The sequence below is a fragment of the Pseudoliparis swirei genome, chromosome 3 (assembly GCF_029220125.1).
Source record: "Pseudoliparis swirei isolate HS2019 ecotype Mariana Trench chromosome 3, NWPU_hadal_v1, whole genome shotgun sequence".
NCBI classification, from domain to species: Eukaryota; Metazoa; Chordata; class Actinopteri; order Perciformes; family Liparidae; genus Pseudoliparis; species Pseudoliparis swirei.
In genome coordinates this window covers 8,316,893-8,333,569 of record NC_079390.1, presented here as the reverse complement: position 1 = coordinate 8,333,569, position 16,677 = coordinate 8,316,893, and the positions used below count along the sequence as shown (strand labels likewise).

The window sequence follows — 16,677 nt, the reverse complement described above, 5'->3', positions numbered from 1 at the left end:
ACTTGTCTCAATATTTATTTTCCTCTTTACAGGCTCTAGAAAAAGTATTACTACGTGTATTTGAACCTGTTCCCGTTGTCACAAGGACAACTTTAAATACAAGGTTGTGTCCCTTTTCTGATTATATCTTTGTCTTTAAGTAGTAATATTGGCAAATAATGTGCAAAGTGTCTTGCAGTTTGTATTTCATCAACATGGATCATTTGAAATCCATATTAAATAAAGTAACCCTGCTGTATGCTGGTATGATGGGGAAATTAAAATGAACATTTTTATCAGAGAATTATTTTAGTGAAAGTAAACTTCTATTTTAGCCAAAAACATATGGACGCAAAATTATGAGTCAGATTGTGAATCATTCTGATTAGTTTTTTGTTGTTATGTTGGGTTAGGGTTACTGTTTACGAAAGAAAGTTATTATAAGAGGAAATACAATACATATATATATATATAACACCTAGAGGATAACACAACAGTGTGGACGACCAAACAGTGGACAAAACATCATAAAGTCAGAATATTGGAGAATGGTGTGTGTGTGTGTGTGTGTGTGTGTGTATCTGAGCCTTTTTTAAATCAAAGAAACAAAATACACGGATGAGGGCAGATTTATATGTATGTGTGTATGCAAAGTAGCAATATTATGAAAATGTGGTGAGGTCTTAAGATGCAATTAAAATCATATGGAAAGATGTCAAAATATTAGTAAAAGTCCATATTTTGAGGAGAAAAAATGTGTCATAACATAAAATGTCATAACACTTGGAAATAGTTGATATTATTATTCACTAGTGCAAGAATAAAGTTAAACAATTCTTTATAAATTCCCAATTTCTCTCAATAATACTCACAACATTTGCAACTTATTTATCTTTATCTTTCTACAGTTTTACTCTTAGAATAAATAATGAATATGACTTAAGTATATATATAAATAAATACATGTATAAATAAATACATGTTTTCATATATATATATATATAAATACCATCTGCTTGTTTTTCTCTTCTGTACAAGTTGGATATCAATTATTCTACTTCACTGAAGATCCATTTGTATTTAATGACCAAGTTGATCAAAAACGATATTGACCACATGAATGTGTGCCATTTGTTATTGTGGTTTAATTGTAATTGAAAGAAGACCTACCCGGCCGGCGGCTCCAGTGTGTCCACACCACTCGACTCCTCTCGCAGCTGCTTCCTGGAGGTGGAGTCCCTGTGCTGCTACTCACAGTAGATGGTGGCCAGAAGACAAATGTTCTGGTTGCTAAAGAAGGGTTGACTCCTAAATGAACATTACCTTCAGTGCATTCATGAGCCACAACAGAAGACAGTAAATATCAACTTTATTTACACAGGAGACAGGAACATTAACAAAGCTATCGGTTTAACTGCTAGCACGTGCTACAAGTGGCTTTATTGCTAACATTGTCAAGTGTGTGTAACATAAAATCTCCAGTCTTTGTATTTCAATTGAAATGGACTCCATGTGACTAAGTGTGGCTACTAAATTTATCCAATTTGTCGGCAACATTCAGCTTACCCAGAGTTAGCTTACTTCACATAATAAACTCCCACTCATCTCTTTTTTTAAATGCTAGCCGGTTGCTAATCTGTGGAAGGAAAACATGGCTTCTGTTTTTCATCCAAACTAACAAAACCGAAGCTTCATATTTGACAACTTTGTTTTCCACCACCAGTCGAACGCATTCATGTTGAACTTCCGTTATCAGGCTCCATCAACGTGTGCTGCTACACTTCCCTCTTTACAGGGAAACCACCAGTTTATAATACATGTTAACCGAAACTGAATTCCCAGTTCCCATTTTCACAAGGACAGCTTTATAGAAATGGTTTTGTCCAATTTATAATGATATCTTTATCTAATTGTAACATAGTAATAATACTGCCAAATAATATGCAACATATTTAGCAATGTGTTGCATGTCAACATGGACCCTTACATTTTGAATTAATAACAACAAATACAATACTCCGCTTTGTGTTTGGTTTATTCCATTTTAACAACACATCGTCTATATTGAATACAATCTGATCACATTTTTCCCCTTTTTTAAGGTAGAATGATGTAAAAAAAGTGCTAAAAACGTACAATAAGCACAGCAATCCCTTGGAAATGACAGAACAATTACAAACATGATGTAATTGAATGATTATTAGAAATGTTTTATTTAAAAACAGCATTTATAATGTTTGGTTTAGATAGGAAAGTATCACCCTTTAAAAATAGAAAAAATAAGTAGACGTTAAACTCATTAACATAAGCCGTTATTTTTGCTAAAAGATAAAAAAACACAATTAAATTACTTTTGAAAGCACATGATATTCTTGCTTCATGCTAACCCGTTAGCATACACTGTGATGAATGACAGCTCATAGAAAAGATCTGTGTTGCAAAGTCAAAATAAAAATGTTTCATTTGACTTGTGGACTTATATGCCGCATCATTATATCTATTTTTAGTATTTCAGGTATGCAATGCATTCATCTGCTGTTTATTTATCTCAGCTGTAGGTGGCAGGTTTTACTTCCCAGCTGAACAGGAGAAGTTGTCTCTCATAGTTCAAAACACTTTGTTTTTATATCATATTGTATATGATCCAATCCTCCAACAGGAAACCACACTTCGCGACATATGTTTTATATTTTAAGGACTATCAGGACACAGCTGGTCATTACCATCACTCAGCACCGTGTATGTTTAAGTGAGCATCAAAGCAAATTATCAACATCTGGGCACAAAAAACATTTTGGAAACAACGTTTTAATCACTTAATACCCCCCAAACGTCCCTTTAGTATTTAAGAGAATATTGAAATGGAGACTCTGACCTTTATGTAAAAAGAAAGATAAGAAAAAGACACATGACGATATAAACCACCGTTAACAGGACCGACCTCTCCAGCCCTACTTGCTGCCACAGTCGGAGCACAGGAGGTCTTTTCCCTTGGCGACGAAGCTCTTGCTGGACAGACTTTGGGAGCATCTCTTACAGTTGAAGCAGTATTCATGCCAGGAGCTGCCCTCATATTTCACCACGTTCACCCCTTTACCAAAACCTGAGAGGAGAGAAGGGGACAGTTTGAACTTATTCCAATCAATTCATTCGATTCTGTCCTATATAACATTTGAGGGGTGGGTCCTTTCATGCAGGAGCACCTATCCTTATATGGGCATTACCATCTTCGATTGGGCTCGTAAAGTAGACAGGACAGTTAAATGGATGTATTCACCATCAACCGGTACAATTGTCACAACTTGGACATGTAAACTGAGCTGTTATCAAAGGAGCATGGATAGGAGCATGCAATTTTAGTGCAACGCATCCGTTTTGGGCTTTTAAAGTCGGCAAAGACCTTCCAAATGTTCCGCGCTCTCACATCATATCATGAAGTCTTGGTGCTAAACACCTACGTCACTTGAACATATGAGCACGACAAGATCGATTGGAATCGTAGTACAAATTAGAGACACAGATAAATTCATGAACAAATGTGTCTGACCTGCATTAATAAATGAATGTTGCAAATAATCGTAACCCTGGATGCTTTTCTCTCACTATTTTCTGATTAGTAACACCGATCGGCACACACTGTGTTTTTAAACAATGCCAACGAGAAAATGAAATCCACATCTGCGGATTCAAGCCGCTGAATCGTGCCCCGTGTGGCTGGTTCACATCTGCAGAATCTTTCAGCGTAATTAGAAATGAACCTGTGATGGGGTTTTGGCAGCCGCTGCATTTCTTTGCGACGGAGCTCTTGTAGCAGTCCACACAGAAGACCTGGTCCTGGTGGGTGGTGAAGCTGGACCCCGCCAGAGGTTTTGAGCAGGAGCTGCAGACAAAACAGTGGCTGTGCCACGGCTGGTCCTGGTAGTTCACTCCCCCGGAGGTTATGGCCTGGAGACAGATGGAAGAGAGGAGCTAAACGCATGCGTGGTGATTATTGTTGTTGTTGTTATTATACCGGTTGCTTTTAGGAAGAATGACGACGCTCTGTTTCCTGTTTGAGAAGTGTGACCTTCTTGCAGCAGACGCAGTGTTTCGCGAACTTCTTGTCATAGCAGGGGCTGCAGTAGACGTCCGTCCCTTTGGAGAGGAAGCTCAGCGATCCTATTGGTCGTTTACAGCTGAAACAGGTGAAGCATTCGTCGTGCCACGAGTTCCCCTTGTACTCCACGCTCTCGGTACCTGCAGAACACCGGAGAAGAGTTGATGCCCGTGCAGAGAAACAGGCAGTGAGGAGTAGGCATGGGTGTCGTTTTTTTCTTCTTCTGATACCAGTGCTAAACCGGTACTTTTAAAACGATACCGGTGCCTAAACGGTGCCAGTACCGATACTTAAATTATTATTTTTTTTAACACAAAACGCCGATTGACAAAAACCTCTTTGGCCAAATTCCCTGTAAAAGCCGTTCTCATGGCCGCAGTGACAACTAGAACGGGCACTCGGTAGAGCGCATACCTTCGCATATCACTAGATTGGGCATTGAATTATGAACATTTTGGCATTAGTTGCATGCCAATTGAATAAAAATTGACCGTGCTATGGTAAAAAGAAGATGTTGACCTTTTCATGACCTTGACCTTTGACCCGATCGATCCCAAAATCTAATCAAATGGTCCCCTGATAATAACCAATCATCCCACCAAATTTCATGCGATTTGGTTTAATATTTTTTGAGTTATGCGAGTAACACGCATACAAATAAATAAATAAATACATGGCGATCAAAACATAACCTTCCGCATTTTCAATGCGAAGGTAACAAAGAGGTCTTTAGACTGTCACGCTCGTAGCTCGTAGCTCGTAGCATTGCCATATTGGGACCGGTTTTCGGTTCCCAACCCTAGTGAGGAGGTAAAAGCTGCTTTGTTGTTGTTGTTGTTTTTGTTTGATGCCATAATTACAGTTATCAGGTTAATAATGATGCATGTACATGGATGTTTTGATGAATTCGTAAGTTCACTTCTTTTAAAAACTATATTCCCTCTACAATAACTCTCAAGTCTTTGATTCTAATCACCAAAGGCAGCGTACCGATTGGCCGGTATCTTCTAACGGTACACGATCGAGGTTTGCCGGTCACCCGTCTTACCGGCCGGTATGGCTTTGTAGCAGGCGTGGCAGCGCGGGGCGTCCTCTCTGGAGCAGCACTTCCCACACATGATACGGTCGTCTTTGGTGCTGAAGGGCTCCTTGGCCAGAGGCTTGTAACACTTCGTGCAGCGGAAACACTCCTCGTGCCAGAACCGGCCCTTGTGACTGAGCTCCTGGTGGAGGGAGGGAGCTTGATGAGAGGGAACATCAAGAGGTCCCTCTGGACAGAGCTGACACAAAATGACTGATAATACACACACGCACCTTTGATTCCACAGGGATGGGTCGATGGCACTCGGCGCAGGAGTTGGCGCAGAACTTGGTGTGGCAGCGCACGCACACCGGCCGGCCTTCGTTACGGACGAACCTCTTCCCCCCGAGGTCGTCTCGGCAGTAGAAACACTGCGGGCTGTCCGCCATCGTCACTCCGGAGGGATTCAGAGCTATTACAGACAAACGCATGGCATTTTTATTTGTTTTATTTGTCTAACCAGATTAAAAAGTTTCACATACAAAGTATTTCAAGAATGGGACGATATCTGGATTAAAACACAGATTTGCACTTCAGTGGCACTTAAATAGCTCTTATTAGATAGAGATAGATAGATAGATATATACTTTATTAATTCCCAAGGGGAAATATAAAATATAAAAAACAAGGATGAAAGATATAGATGTATACAAGTAAAATATAAAATGAAGTATATATATGTATATAAAATGAAACATATATGTATATATATACACACACACAAACAAAATATAATACAATGACTGTGCAAAGTATACAAAGTAAAATATAAAATACAAAATAAAATATATATGTATATATATACAACATATATGCATTCACAATACAATACTAATGACTGCAGTGTAAAATTAAATTAAATATAAAAATATAAAATATAGACAGAGTGTGCTAAATGAAAAGTGTGTGTATGTGTGTAGTGTAAATGAAAATGAAATGTGTGAAGTGCAGATCAACATAGTGTAAATATGAAGTTATTATTACAGTTATTGCACTAGGATTATTATTATGGTACTTTTGTAGTTCGACTATGTTGAGGAAATGTTACTTTCTGTATTCTTGTTGTTCTGAGTTTGTACTCATGGTTGAATGCACTTATTGTAAGTCGCTTTGGATAAAAGCGTCTGCTAAATGACATGTAATGTAACATGTAATGTATAAAACCACCACATGGAGGTGCTGTTGAGCCGCTCAGTGGGACGTTGCTGTATTTACTGTTGCTGATTGGATGCCCTTCATTCCCCATTCTGACACAATGTGTGTTTTGTTAAACGCCACCAGCTGCACATATCTGTGTTTCTGTGCTTCGCATTCATGTCAGAGAGCTTATCTGATATGATCCTCGTGAACGCATACTTCTTATCGCTTATACAAAAATGTAAAAACTTAAACACTAAAGGTCAATGGCTGATTTGAGATGCGGGCGAACAACACAAGTTTGAGTCCTGTAATCTGATGATTTCAGATTCAGATTCTGACTTTTTACAGTAAGTAACTAATTTGCTCACAGAGCTCGTTACTTTATTTTCATTTTAAATGTTTCTAAAACATCTACTGTGGGTGTTTTTCAGTGAAAATTATTGAAAAACTAAAAATGATTTAACGACTATCTAAGTTGGTACCTTATTTCCCATAACCTGCGGCATTAATATTACTCAATGTGATGATATTTGGGATAACTCTGAAAAACAAAAACAAAAATTCAAAGGTGACGAAGTTCCCAATCTTGAGTGCATCAAACCCATGTGTGAGTCCAGTTGTGTAGTGTAAGTATTAACATGACATACAGATATGTTGTACTTTTAAGTCAGTGTTTTAATTTGCTGGTACTTCATACTCATATTTTCGGATGGAGATATTTTACTTTATTTGGTTTCATGGTGAACAGTTTCAAATGTAAGTTTTAATTAAAACAAATGATAAGCTTATCCAATATGTTTTTTTCTGAATTAAACTACACAACAGTGTGTAAAGTTGCTCAAATTAGCTCCATTAAAATACTGCTTACCAATAAATGTATCAATATTGTTTCAACAACGTAATAGAGAATAAAATCATATTCGGTACCTCTCGTAAATGTTGCTCATGACTTCTGTAACTTGTAAAGGAGTTTATGTTTACATGCTCATTGCTGTCCACCTTCAACCTAAATTAAAGTTCCTAAACTGACTTGCACCTGATTATTAAATTCGAACTCCAGTACGACTGCAGCATCCTCATCTCACCGATTCCTCACACAATATATCCCAAAAAAATGACTGCCTAAAATACAACACTCATAAACTTCCTAAACATAGAACCAAAGTCCCCACGTTGATGACCGGAGGAGCGCCGATTACAGGCTCGGGATGTCTGAGGGTGAATAATGGCGGACATAAAAGGCACCGAATTATGGAGGAAGAGATGGCTGAAGCCAGTTCACTCAATTATTCCCCACATCAAGTTCATGCCGGCTGACCGCGAGGAATTCTCCCAAACTGCTGCAAAGAGCGGTGTGTGTGTGTGTGTGTGTGTGAGAGAGAAAGAGGGTGAATACATGAAGGAATGCCTGGTATGACTAATGTGGTGCGATGTGGAACATTGACAACTCTTTGACAGAAATTACGCACACACACACACACATACACACATGCCCGCACACACATTTTTTTGCGGACCACTCCCTTGTAGTGTTGACCAACAAAACCACAAACTATAGCGTTCACCTCCTCGTTCAGGAGGAAGTTCTGGTTTTGGCGCGAGAGCATTGTTACCACGGGTTTAGGCTGCGTACACACACACACACACACACGAATCCTCCCTTTTCTTGGGACCTTATTTCAACTCTCAGCAGAAAATCCCAGATGGATTCCTTTTCATAGACGAGGGCTCGTTGATGGTCTTGGTGGTCTTGATCCCTCCCAGGTGGACCGGGTCCTGTAACAGGATCTCTGGGTCAAGGACTTGAACTGCAAGTTGTTCTCGTTATAGATCCCAGCCCCGAAACATGCGTATGTCAAGGCTTTTAGTTTAAAAATAGGTTTGTTTTTTTAGGATAAGTCGGAGTAAAGAAGATGATGATGGTGAGGAACTGAAATTTGAGTCATGACCTTCATATTTGTCCCAGCAGTCTCTCCTTCTTTTGGACTATTAACAGCTATTATACCCAGTGTGTGTGTGTGTGTGTGTGTGTGTGTGTGTGTGTGTGTGTGTGTGGGTGGGTGGCCAGCCAATCTCCAATGTCTCAAGGGCTCTTTTTTCTGTCGTTTTAATCAAAAACAAATACTGGAAATTGGTTAAGAAAAATAAAGAGGAAAACATCCTTCTAATTTATAACAAGGCCATCAACGCTCGCTCTGTGTGGCGTCACGCTAATGTCAACAATGGACAACAAAACCAGCACGCTGGTATTAAGCATGATCATGTTAGCTTTTGCTAAGGCAAGAAATGTCATTATCTTTGCAGCTATATGAATATTAATCAAAGTACTGAAAGTACAATCAATAGTTGAGATATTTTAGTGAATGTAATTCTTGCAGAAATCTCCAAATGTCAAAACTAAAAGCGTTCCTCATCTTAATGTGGTATTCTGATTTATGACCTTCCTAGATACAAACAATGTTTATGACGACAACAGCTTGACAAACGCTGCTGAGCTGTCTCTCAAATTAATCTTCAGATTCCCAGCTTTCAAATAATCTCCTTATGTCACATCGTGTCTTGTTCCCCGGCGTCTGTTTGCCAGCTGCGTGGCCGAGGTTAAAGCTGCTGCCGTGAAACAAGTTGATGAAATAACTTCTTTTGTGGTCTCGTCTCAACAGACAATACAGCTACACACTGACACGACGTCGTGTTGAGGGGACATCCCTCACCCTTTCATTGAGCTGTTACTCCATTACTTATTAATAGAAAACCAGCGGCTGCTTTATTTGTTGGCACTCATTCATCTTCCCTGGAGGACAGCCAGTCCAGCCAGCCGGAGCTAAGGTCTGGTATTTACCTGTTATCTTCACTTCCTGCCTCTCCTTAAACTAATAAAAATGAATTAATGTATAATTTTCTCCCCCTCCGCCTCCTATTATTCCGCCAAAGTTCAAACTAAAAGGCTGCAGAGAAGGCAAAAGTAATAACACTTGGCTACCAGCATTATGAAAATGTGATCTGATGGCTGACAGGAAGCGAGCCGGTATCCACACAGGAGGAAAGCAACCAGGTTTCACTGACGTCGGACACCGTCCGTCTACGCATGTCTTTACTTTGTTTTACGGCAATGAATGTCGTCGCTGTGTCACGGCATGAAAGAACCTATCCATCATTTTATCTGCCAAAACAAAAACGCTCTTGTTTGATTGCCATGGAAACACTGGAATGGGAAATCAAGCCGTGTCACGCAGTTGGAGTGCCACGGACAACTGTGAGGGTGTGTTAGTCACATCGTGGGACGTAAATGTGTTTTGTGTCTCCAAAACCTAAATCCCATATAAATTAAACATTTATATGTTGAGACCTGGCTTTTAGTTTACTTAAAGGTTGAGGTGAGGCCTCCAGTGGTTATGGTTCAAGGATAGGTCACATGGAATATTCTCCTTTTTGTCAACCCATCCACTCAAAGAGGAGTCGAACGTATATTGGTTGGAAACTATTTTTAGTCACAGATAAATATATTACATTGTGTGTGTGTGTGTGTGTGTGTAAAGAGTCACACAGTCTGTAGCTACTTGATATAAAAGACTTTAAAACCACCAATGATTTCGTTTTAAATTCTTCTCTCTCTCTGTCTTAGCTCCGTTAAGCTTTCTGCCACCTGACTAACAATTAGATCTGCGGTTGGAGGTCCGTGGTGTAAAAATAAAACACAACGAGGTGACATCATGCCATGTGGACGGGAGGAAAAACCTTGCACACAGTTTATAACATTGTCTCCCTTCCTCTGTTCCTGTCTCCTTCCCCTTCTCCATCCTGACCCAGTGACTTCCTGCAGAAGTACTCTGATGATTCTGCAGTGGTCGGGTGTATTCGGATGGAGCAGTGGAGAGAGGAGGGGAGTGGTGAAGAGGAGTGCAAGCGGGATGACTTTATAAAGTGGAACGTGGAAACCAGAGAAGAGAGATGAGAGATGGAGAGATGGTGGTGGACTCTGGCCCTAGCTAGACCTTGTCCACCCCTGGAGCGTGGACATGGTGGGGGAGTACAAGGTGGAGGAAGCCAAGTACCTGGGCCGGCTAACCGAAGGCCAACTGAACTGGCCAACATCAACGCCATGCGTCGTTACATTTCGTCGGATTTTGATCCTTCAACGTTGATCCTTCATGCTGGAGTTATTCTACAGTCGGTCTGTCCCAGTGTGCTGTTGTCGCCAGTGTGCTGCTGGGGCTTCGTTGGGGAGCGGGGGAGCAGCCGTGAGTTAACAAACTGGTTAGGAAGGCTGGCTCCATCATCGCTGGCTCAGCTGGAGCACCCAGCACAGGTGGTGGGGAGGTCGTTGAAGAAACTGGTGTGAAGAAACTGGTGTCGGACCACCCCACCACCACCCTCCACACAGAGGAGTACTTTCTCCAACTCCTCCTCACCTCACGCTCCGCTAAGGAGATACAGGAGAACATTCCTGCCGGGACATGGGAGAGGCTCAACAGTTCACCTCTTGCCTTGCCACCCACCCCACCCTACTTATATTTTGTGTTTTTTTTTTTTATCTTGTGTTGCTGCTACTTGACTCGACAAATTTCCCCTTGGGGATTAATAAAGTATATATCTATCTAACACATGGGGAAGATGAAGACTAAAGGAAGTGAAAGAGAGAAACAACCAGGACAAACATGACCAGACACACGAAAATAAAATGGTATGTGTGTGTGTGTGTGTGTGTGTGTGTGTGTGTGTGTGTGTGTGTGTGTGGGCATGAGCTTATCGTTGAAGAATGTAGCGGAAGACTGAGAAACAGGAAGTCTTCATCAGAACGGTGAAGTTGGCACAATTCAACACACACACACACACACACACTCTCTCTCTCTCTGAACTTATGTTACATTCAGTGTGTGCTGCAGGTGATCTTTGACTTGTGTGGCAGCTGGTAGAAAATCTAACAAAGGGACTTCCTGGTGGTTTAAAATAGATTATGGTTTGAAGCCTGTACAAAATATTAATTTAAATTCATCCACATCTGAGCCGTTTAAAGTCTAACATGTTTCTTCGACGTGTCTTCTCTTCATCTCAATGTCCTCCTATTATAACGTCAATGTAGATTTAAAATTAGGAATAAATAAGGTGAAAAAAAGATGACTTATTGTTTACAGTAAATGTCATGTTGTGGTGGTTGGGAAATAAATTACCTTTACATTATTTAATTTGAACGTGTTGTGGTTATACATTAATAATGGTATTGAAGTGATTATATTGAGAAATCCTGTTCCTTTGAGGGTTTATACTTAAATAGAACCAAAACATTAGCAGAGAACAGTGAACGCATTATTGAGCTGAGCTGTTATTGTCCCACAAAGCCAAAATAAAACCAAGTTGGGGCCACAACCAACAATTATTTTCATGTGGTCATCATTTTCTCAATTTAATATAATAAAAAAATAGTAAAAACATTTTCAGAGCTCGAGGTGACGTGGTCATCCTGCTTGTTATGTCTCTCCAATCGTCCCAAACCTCCTAAAGATAATCAATTTCCAAACATAGTAGGCTTGAAAAATGACTTGACGATTGATTGACAAACAATTTGCTTTCTTTTGACTAATCAGCATTAAGTATAAGTGCATTATTGCTGCAGCTATAAATACTTTTGACTTGTTTGTCTTTTAGAATGAGTCAGAAATCCGCAGCAATGTTCATTCATCCCACAAAACACAATCCACTGTAGAACAGAAAGAGATGCGTAAAAGTGAACCAACAAGTTATTTTAGCTCGACTTTGGTCTCCACCAACTCCTGAGAGAAATATCTGGCTCTTTAGATGCCAAATGCTCCACTGTGGACACAGTGAGATCGAAAGTAGGCACGTTAAAAAGAAAAAAATTTAACTGAAAGACGCAAAAAAAGGTCAGAGGAGGTCGTCCTTTGGTTCAGCACATTGATAAGAGCCGCTCTAAAGACCACTGCGTCTCCCATTATGACCCGACTACAGTTACACCACACTGGGAGCATTCCCGCCTTCTGTTCATGGCGTGCCATCTCAAAAATAAACACACAATATCAGAAGTTGAAACTGAGCAGCGAGTTCAGATGAACATGTATACTCCCCATCAGCCGACAAAGAAAGATAATTGTTTTCTTTGGCTCCGGCGAGGCACATTCCAGACGGTACGATACGGCCGATACAACAGATCTGAGTTCAGCGAGGAGAAGAAACGCAGCGTGTCTCACTCCGCCCGGACGGACATGATGGTTTCACCAGAAGCTGCTGGTTCGCTGGACTCCAGTCTCTCTTCATCCGAGGGAAACACTCCTTCTGTTTCTGCACTCGTCATCTGTTCTTGGCCCGATTCAGTAACTGAGACGTCTTTCAGAACAGAGCAGCTGACAAAACAGGACCCCTCGGCAGGAGGACCAAATATCCATGGCCATGAATATCTATAGCATTTTCCCTGTGTGTGTGTGTGTGTGTTCCCCACATTGGCTCCTCATCAGTCCTGTTGGAGCAATACTGAAGGTCCAAACCTACATGTAATGCTGAAATGCTGTAATGGGATACGTGAGCCCTCGGTTCTGCCGCAAGTGCTTGTTTGCTTCCAAAATCTCCCTTCATAATTCATAAATCATAAATCTCCAACCAACATAATCCCTGCGAGTCTCAGTTTGTAACCATTCGCCCAGATTCTCACTCTAACATCACAGACCACACTAAACCCTGACTTGAAATGAACCATTTCTAAACGAGAGCCAAACATGACCATTTTAGAAATAATACATATACACACTTTCATTCAGGAGACCAAGCATTAGATCATTTACTGCCAATGTAACCGTTAAACCACACGGCTGAACGAACTCCCAGATGGGTGCCGGATTAAAAGGAAAAACCAACATAGTCGAGTGTCTTCGTTGGGCCAAGTCTCCAGAACAACGTCAGTCTTTCAGATTTTTACAAGTATCAACTCTACAACTCTGAAGGGATGAAACTGCATTCTCGAGCGGCGTCTAACGCGTAGCTCCAAAATCTCCCATAGACGTTCGTTTAGCTTGAGATCCGCTGACTGGAGACCACCTGATTATTTTCATACCTTGAGTGAGGAAACATCTGTGTTTGTTAAGTTTCTCCACTCATTTAAAATGTTAAAGATTAAAGACATAGTGTGCTAGCTGACTGGAAATGTGTTTCTTGTCGAGAGTTAGAGGACAAGATGGATTCCATCTTCATCTCTTCTTTTATATGACGCCAAGCTCAGCATACAAACTGGAACCAGCTCGCCTGGCTCAGAAGGTATAACACTTCTCTACAGTGCCAGCTCCAAAGCTCCTACACATGTAATATATATTGTGTGCTCAACCCGTTTGAAAACAAAAGTGTAAAAGTTGTGGTTTTACCAGTCGCCTCGGGTTGCCTGGCAACATCTGGGTGGCGACAAGACCCCAGGAAGTCACTGCTCCAGGCCAAGAAAAACACCATTTATTCACTTTTACACTTTTTTACGGATAAAACAAATGAGATGTAATATATTCAATGGATATTTAATTGCTGAGCTTGAAATGTCTTATTTTTTAGTAGCCAAGCGTAGATTTAGTTGTGGATGCATAGCATTATGTTTATTATACAGATATAACAGTGGTATCAATTAAACAGCAACTATAACATAATTAGTTTTATCTCCCAAAACAAACAAAAAACATCTTAACATATCGTCCTTCCACAAAATAACACAAACGCTTTTCCTGTCAGTTTCGGGAACACTGATTAATATCAGTGCATTCAAACACATCACAACAGGCTTTAATGGCCACGGGTAAAATATTAAATATAACACCCAGCCAAGTTAACCTGTCAAAACGTATTTAACCCTCATGTTGTGGGAGCAATAAAACTGCTGAAGCACATTTAATAACCTGGTGAGTAACATTGGGGATAAATGAACAGAAAAAGGGTTCAAACATAGCGTCTGAATTTACATTTTAATCTATTTACGGTAATTTGGGAGTTACCGTGACATGAAGTCAGACACATTGCAAAAGGTTTTACGAGCCTATGATGTATTTTATGAGACGTGTGTGTGTTTGTGTATGTCTGTGTCTGTGTGTGTGTGTGTGTGTGTGTGTGTGTGTGTGTGTGTGTGTGTGTGTGTGTGTGTGTGTGTGTGTAAAGGTTCAGTCACACATATGGGTCTTGGTTTGTGTGTGTATCCATGTGCGATAGTGCATGCTTTTGGAAATTACTGTTATACTGCAAGTACTTCCATATGACTGTTAAAATGAGCATAAACCCAAACGTTTACCCCAGTTGCAACATCCGTGACACGATATTTCCTTCTGTGATCTTACTGGAAAAACTTGTTTGTTTAAGGTCATTTAACAGACACATTACATTTTCTTTCAATCGATTTATGAATAATTAGTGTTTTCTACATCCTACGGGTTGCAGTCAAAATAACTGCTGTTAAAAAAAGGAAAGTTATGTATAACATAAATATCCTGAATTTACATCACAGCCACTTACAGAGCAAGCCAGGTGCATCACTTATGCACACACACACACACACGCACACACACAGGACACTGAAAAATAGCAGTAGCCTACAGGAATTTTAATTGACCTCTGTGATGTATTTTTTAGCCTCAGTGGTTCCATCACACTGAGTAAAAAAAGTAGACTTCCTAACTGGAAACAGATTTCAGGAGCAGCCAGGCTTCCTCAAGTTGGCATGTAACCATAGCTCTCTCTCTCTCTCCCTCTCTCCCTCTTACACACGCACGCACACACACACGCACACACGCACACTTCCAGAGACAGACAGACAGCCAACGCCCCAGACGGACGATAAGGTCTTGTTTCCTCTCTGGACATCAAAATGCTGTAAATGAAATGTGTGCACGAAATCCTGAAACTGTGTGAGAGATGAAGACATTTAACATAGTCGACTGCACATGTGTTAGCGGGACACACTGTAAATTAAAAGAAATAACTTTTCTAACGGCCACATAGTTATCAATGCACTAATACAAGATAGTGGAAGTGCGGCGCGCGCGTTGGCAACCAACCAATCACCCAAGTTACATGCTCAAGAGCGAACTACAAACCAGCGCTGCTGCTGCCGAACGGGTTATAAATGTCAGGACAAGTTTCAGAAGACGGAGGTTTGGTGAGTTGACACTCACCGGGGGTCGGGGTGATGGCTGCGGCGCTGGTGGGACCTGTGCGGAGGCAGCGGCTGCGGCTGTCGGCTTTAACTCGGGACCCTCCCGCTAATACGAACTGCCATATGCGGCGGCGTCAAGCTGGAGGCAGGAAAGCAAGACAGGAAGTGGAATGCTGCGCCTTCAAATTAAGAGCATCCGGTTGAGTCATCAGAATAAAAGTACATGCGACGTTCACTGACAGGAGCTTTTTGAGAAGATGTCCCAACGCGCTGAAAAGTCTGTGGCCTCGTTATACCGGCTAGTCATTGTAGATGATCAAAAACAGTATTTCTGTTGATTGTCTTATTGATGAATTGATTAATCTTTTAGCACTGATCAATACATCGATCTGTGGAGAAGGCCTCAACTTGACATCAAATGTCCTGTAGAATGGAGAATGTCTGTCTCTGGTATGGGTTTCCAATGTTATTTTTAGGGATCAGCAATTTATATATAATGTATATGCAAATGGTCATATTTATTACAATATCTTCAAATCACGGTATCCTATATGGATAGATTGTGCTGTGACATGGAGTATATGTTGTTTTCTTTCTTTAAGTTTGAGGCAAAGTCTTTTTTTAACAAAGCTTTTTTTTCTTTTGACATTGTCCCAGGAGTATATTATATTTCCATGCCTGGAAAAGTCCTTGACAAAAATGGAATCCCAAAAGTTTTGGGGTTAAAGTCATGGAAAAAATGTCTTTCACCATTGATATATTCTTTTAATGGTGGTCCAACAGAATGGGATGGTCTATTTTAACAGTGAAGCCACACTTAGCTTGAGCAAAAAGGTTCATGAGCAACAAAGTCAGTTCCTACAAACCTGAACTGAACACAGTGATTCGAAGGACGGCAGCTGGAAGGAAGCAGCTCCTGGAGAGGATCTGGATCTCTTGTTGGAAGTGCTCTACTGGGATGACCCTGTTCTCCACCACCAGCTCTAATGGTTCCAAGATGGTTCCCAATTATGAGATGCCCGTGTCTTCTCATATTTTCCTTTTTGATATGTGATATCTCAAATGTTACGTCAATCTATTTAGGCCAACATGTCCCTGACAATGCTCTTCGGGCCTACATCCATGTATAATGATAGATACATTACCTTCTGTTCTGGTACACAATCAGGAAAGATAACAATTGTTTATGAGTTCATTTGTATAAAATTGAGAACAATCATACTGCACGTTGCTGGCCGTTTCTCCATTATATTT

At 40.6% G+C, this 16,677-nt stretch overlaps 1 protein-coding gene across 1 annotated transcript; it reads right to left on the bottom strand.

Moving 5' to 3' along the window:
• Window positions 1-1,996: 1,996 nt before the first annotated feature.
• On the bottom strand, window positions 1,997-15,547 carry LOC130191793 (four and a half LIM domains protein 1-like). The gene is made up of 6 exons (XM_056411489.1): window positions 15,443-15,547; window positions 5,390-5,568; window positions 5,124-5,298; window positions 4,046-4,215; window positions 3,738-3,924; window positions 1,997-3,082 (listed from the first exon to the last, which is right to left on the bottom strand). The coding sequence occupies exons 2-6, from the start codon at window positions 5,543-5,545 to the stop codon at window positions 2,931-2,933; spliced, it is 840 nt and encodes a 279-aa protein (XP_056267464.1). The 5' UTR covers window positions 5,546-5,568; window positions 15,443-15,547; the 3' UTR covers window positions 1,997-2,930.
• Between the last annotated feature and the right edge of the window lie 1,130 nt (window positions 15,548-16,677).

Coding starts and splice junctions, on each gene's coding strand:
- LOC130191793 (XM_056411489.1), bottom strand. CDS start 5,545: ATGGCGGACAGCCCGCAGTGTTTCTACTGCCGAGACGACCTCGGGGGG. Junction 5,299..5,389: donor CCATCCCTGTGGAATCAAAG/GTGCGTGTGTGT, acceptor TCCCTCCACCAG/GAGCTCAGTCACAAGGGCCG. Junction 3,925..4,045: donor ACTGCGTCTGCTGCAAGAAG/GTCACACTTCTC, acceptor ATCTGTCTCCAG/GCCATAACCTCCGGGGGAGT.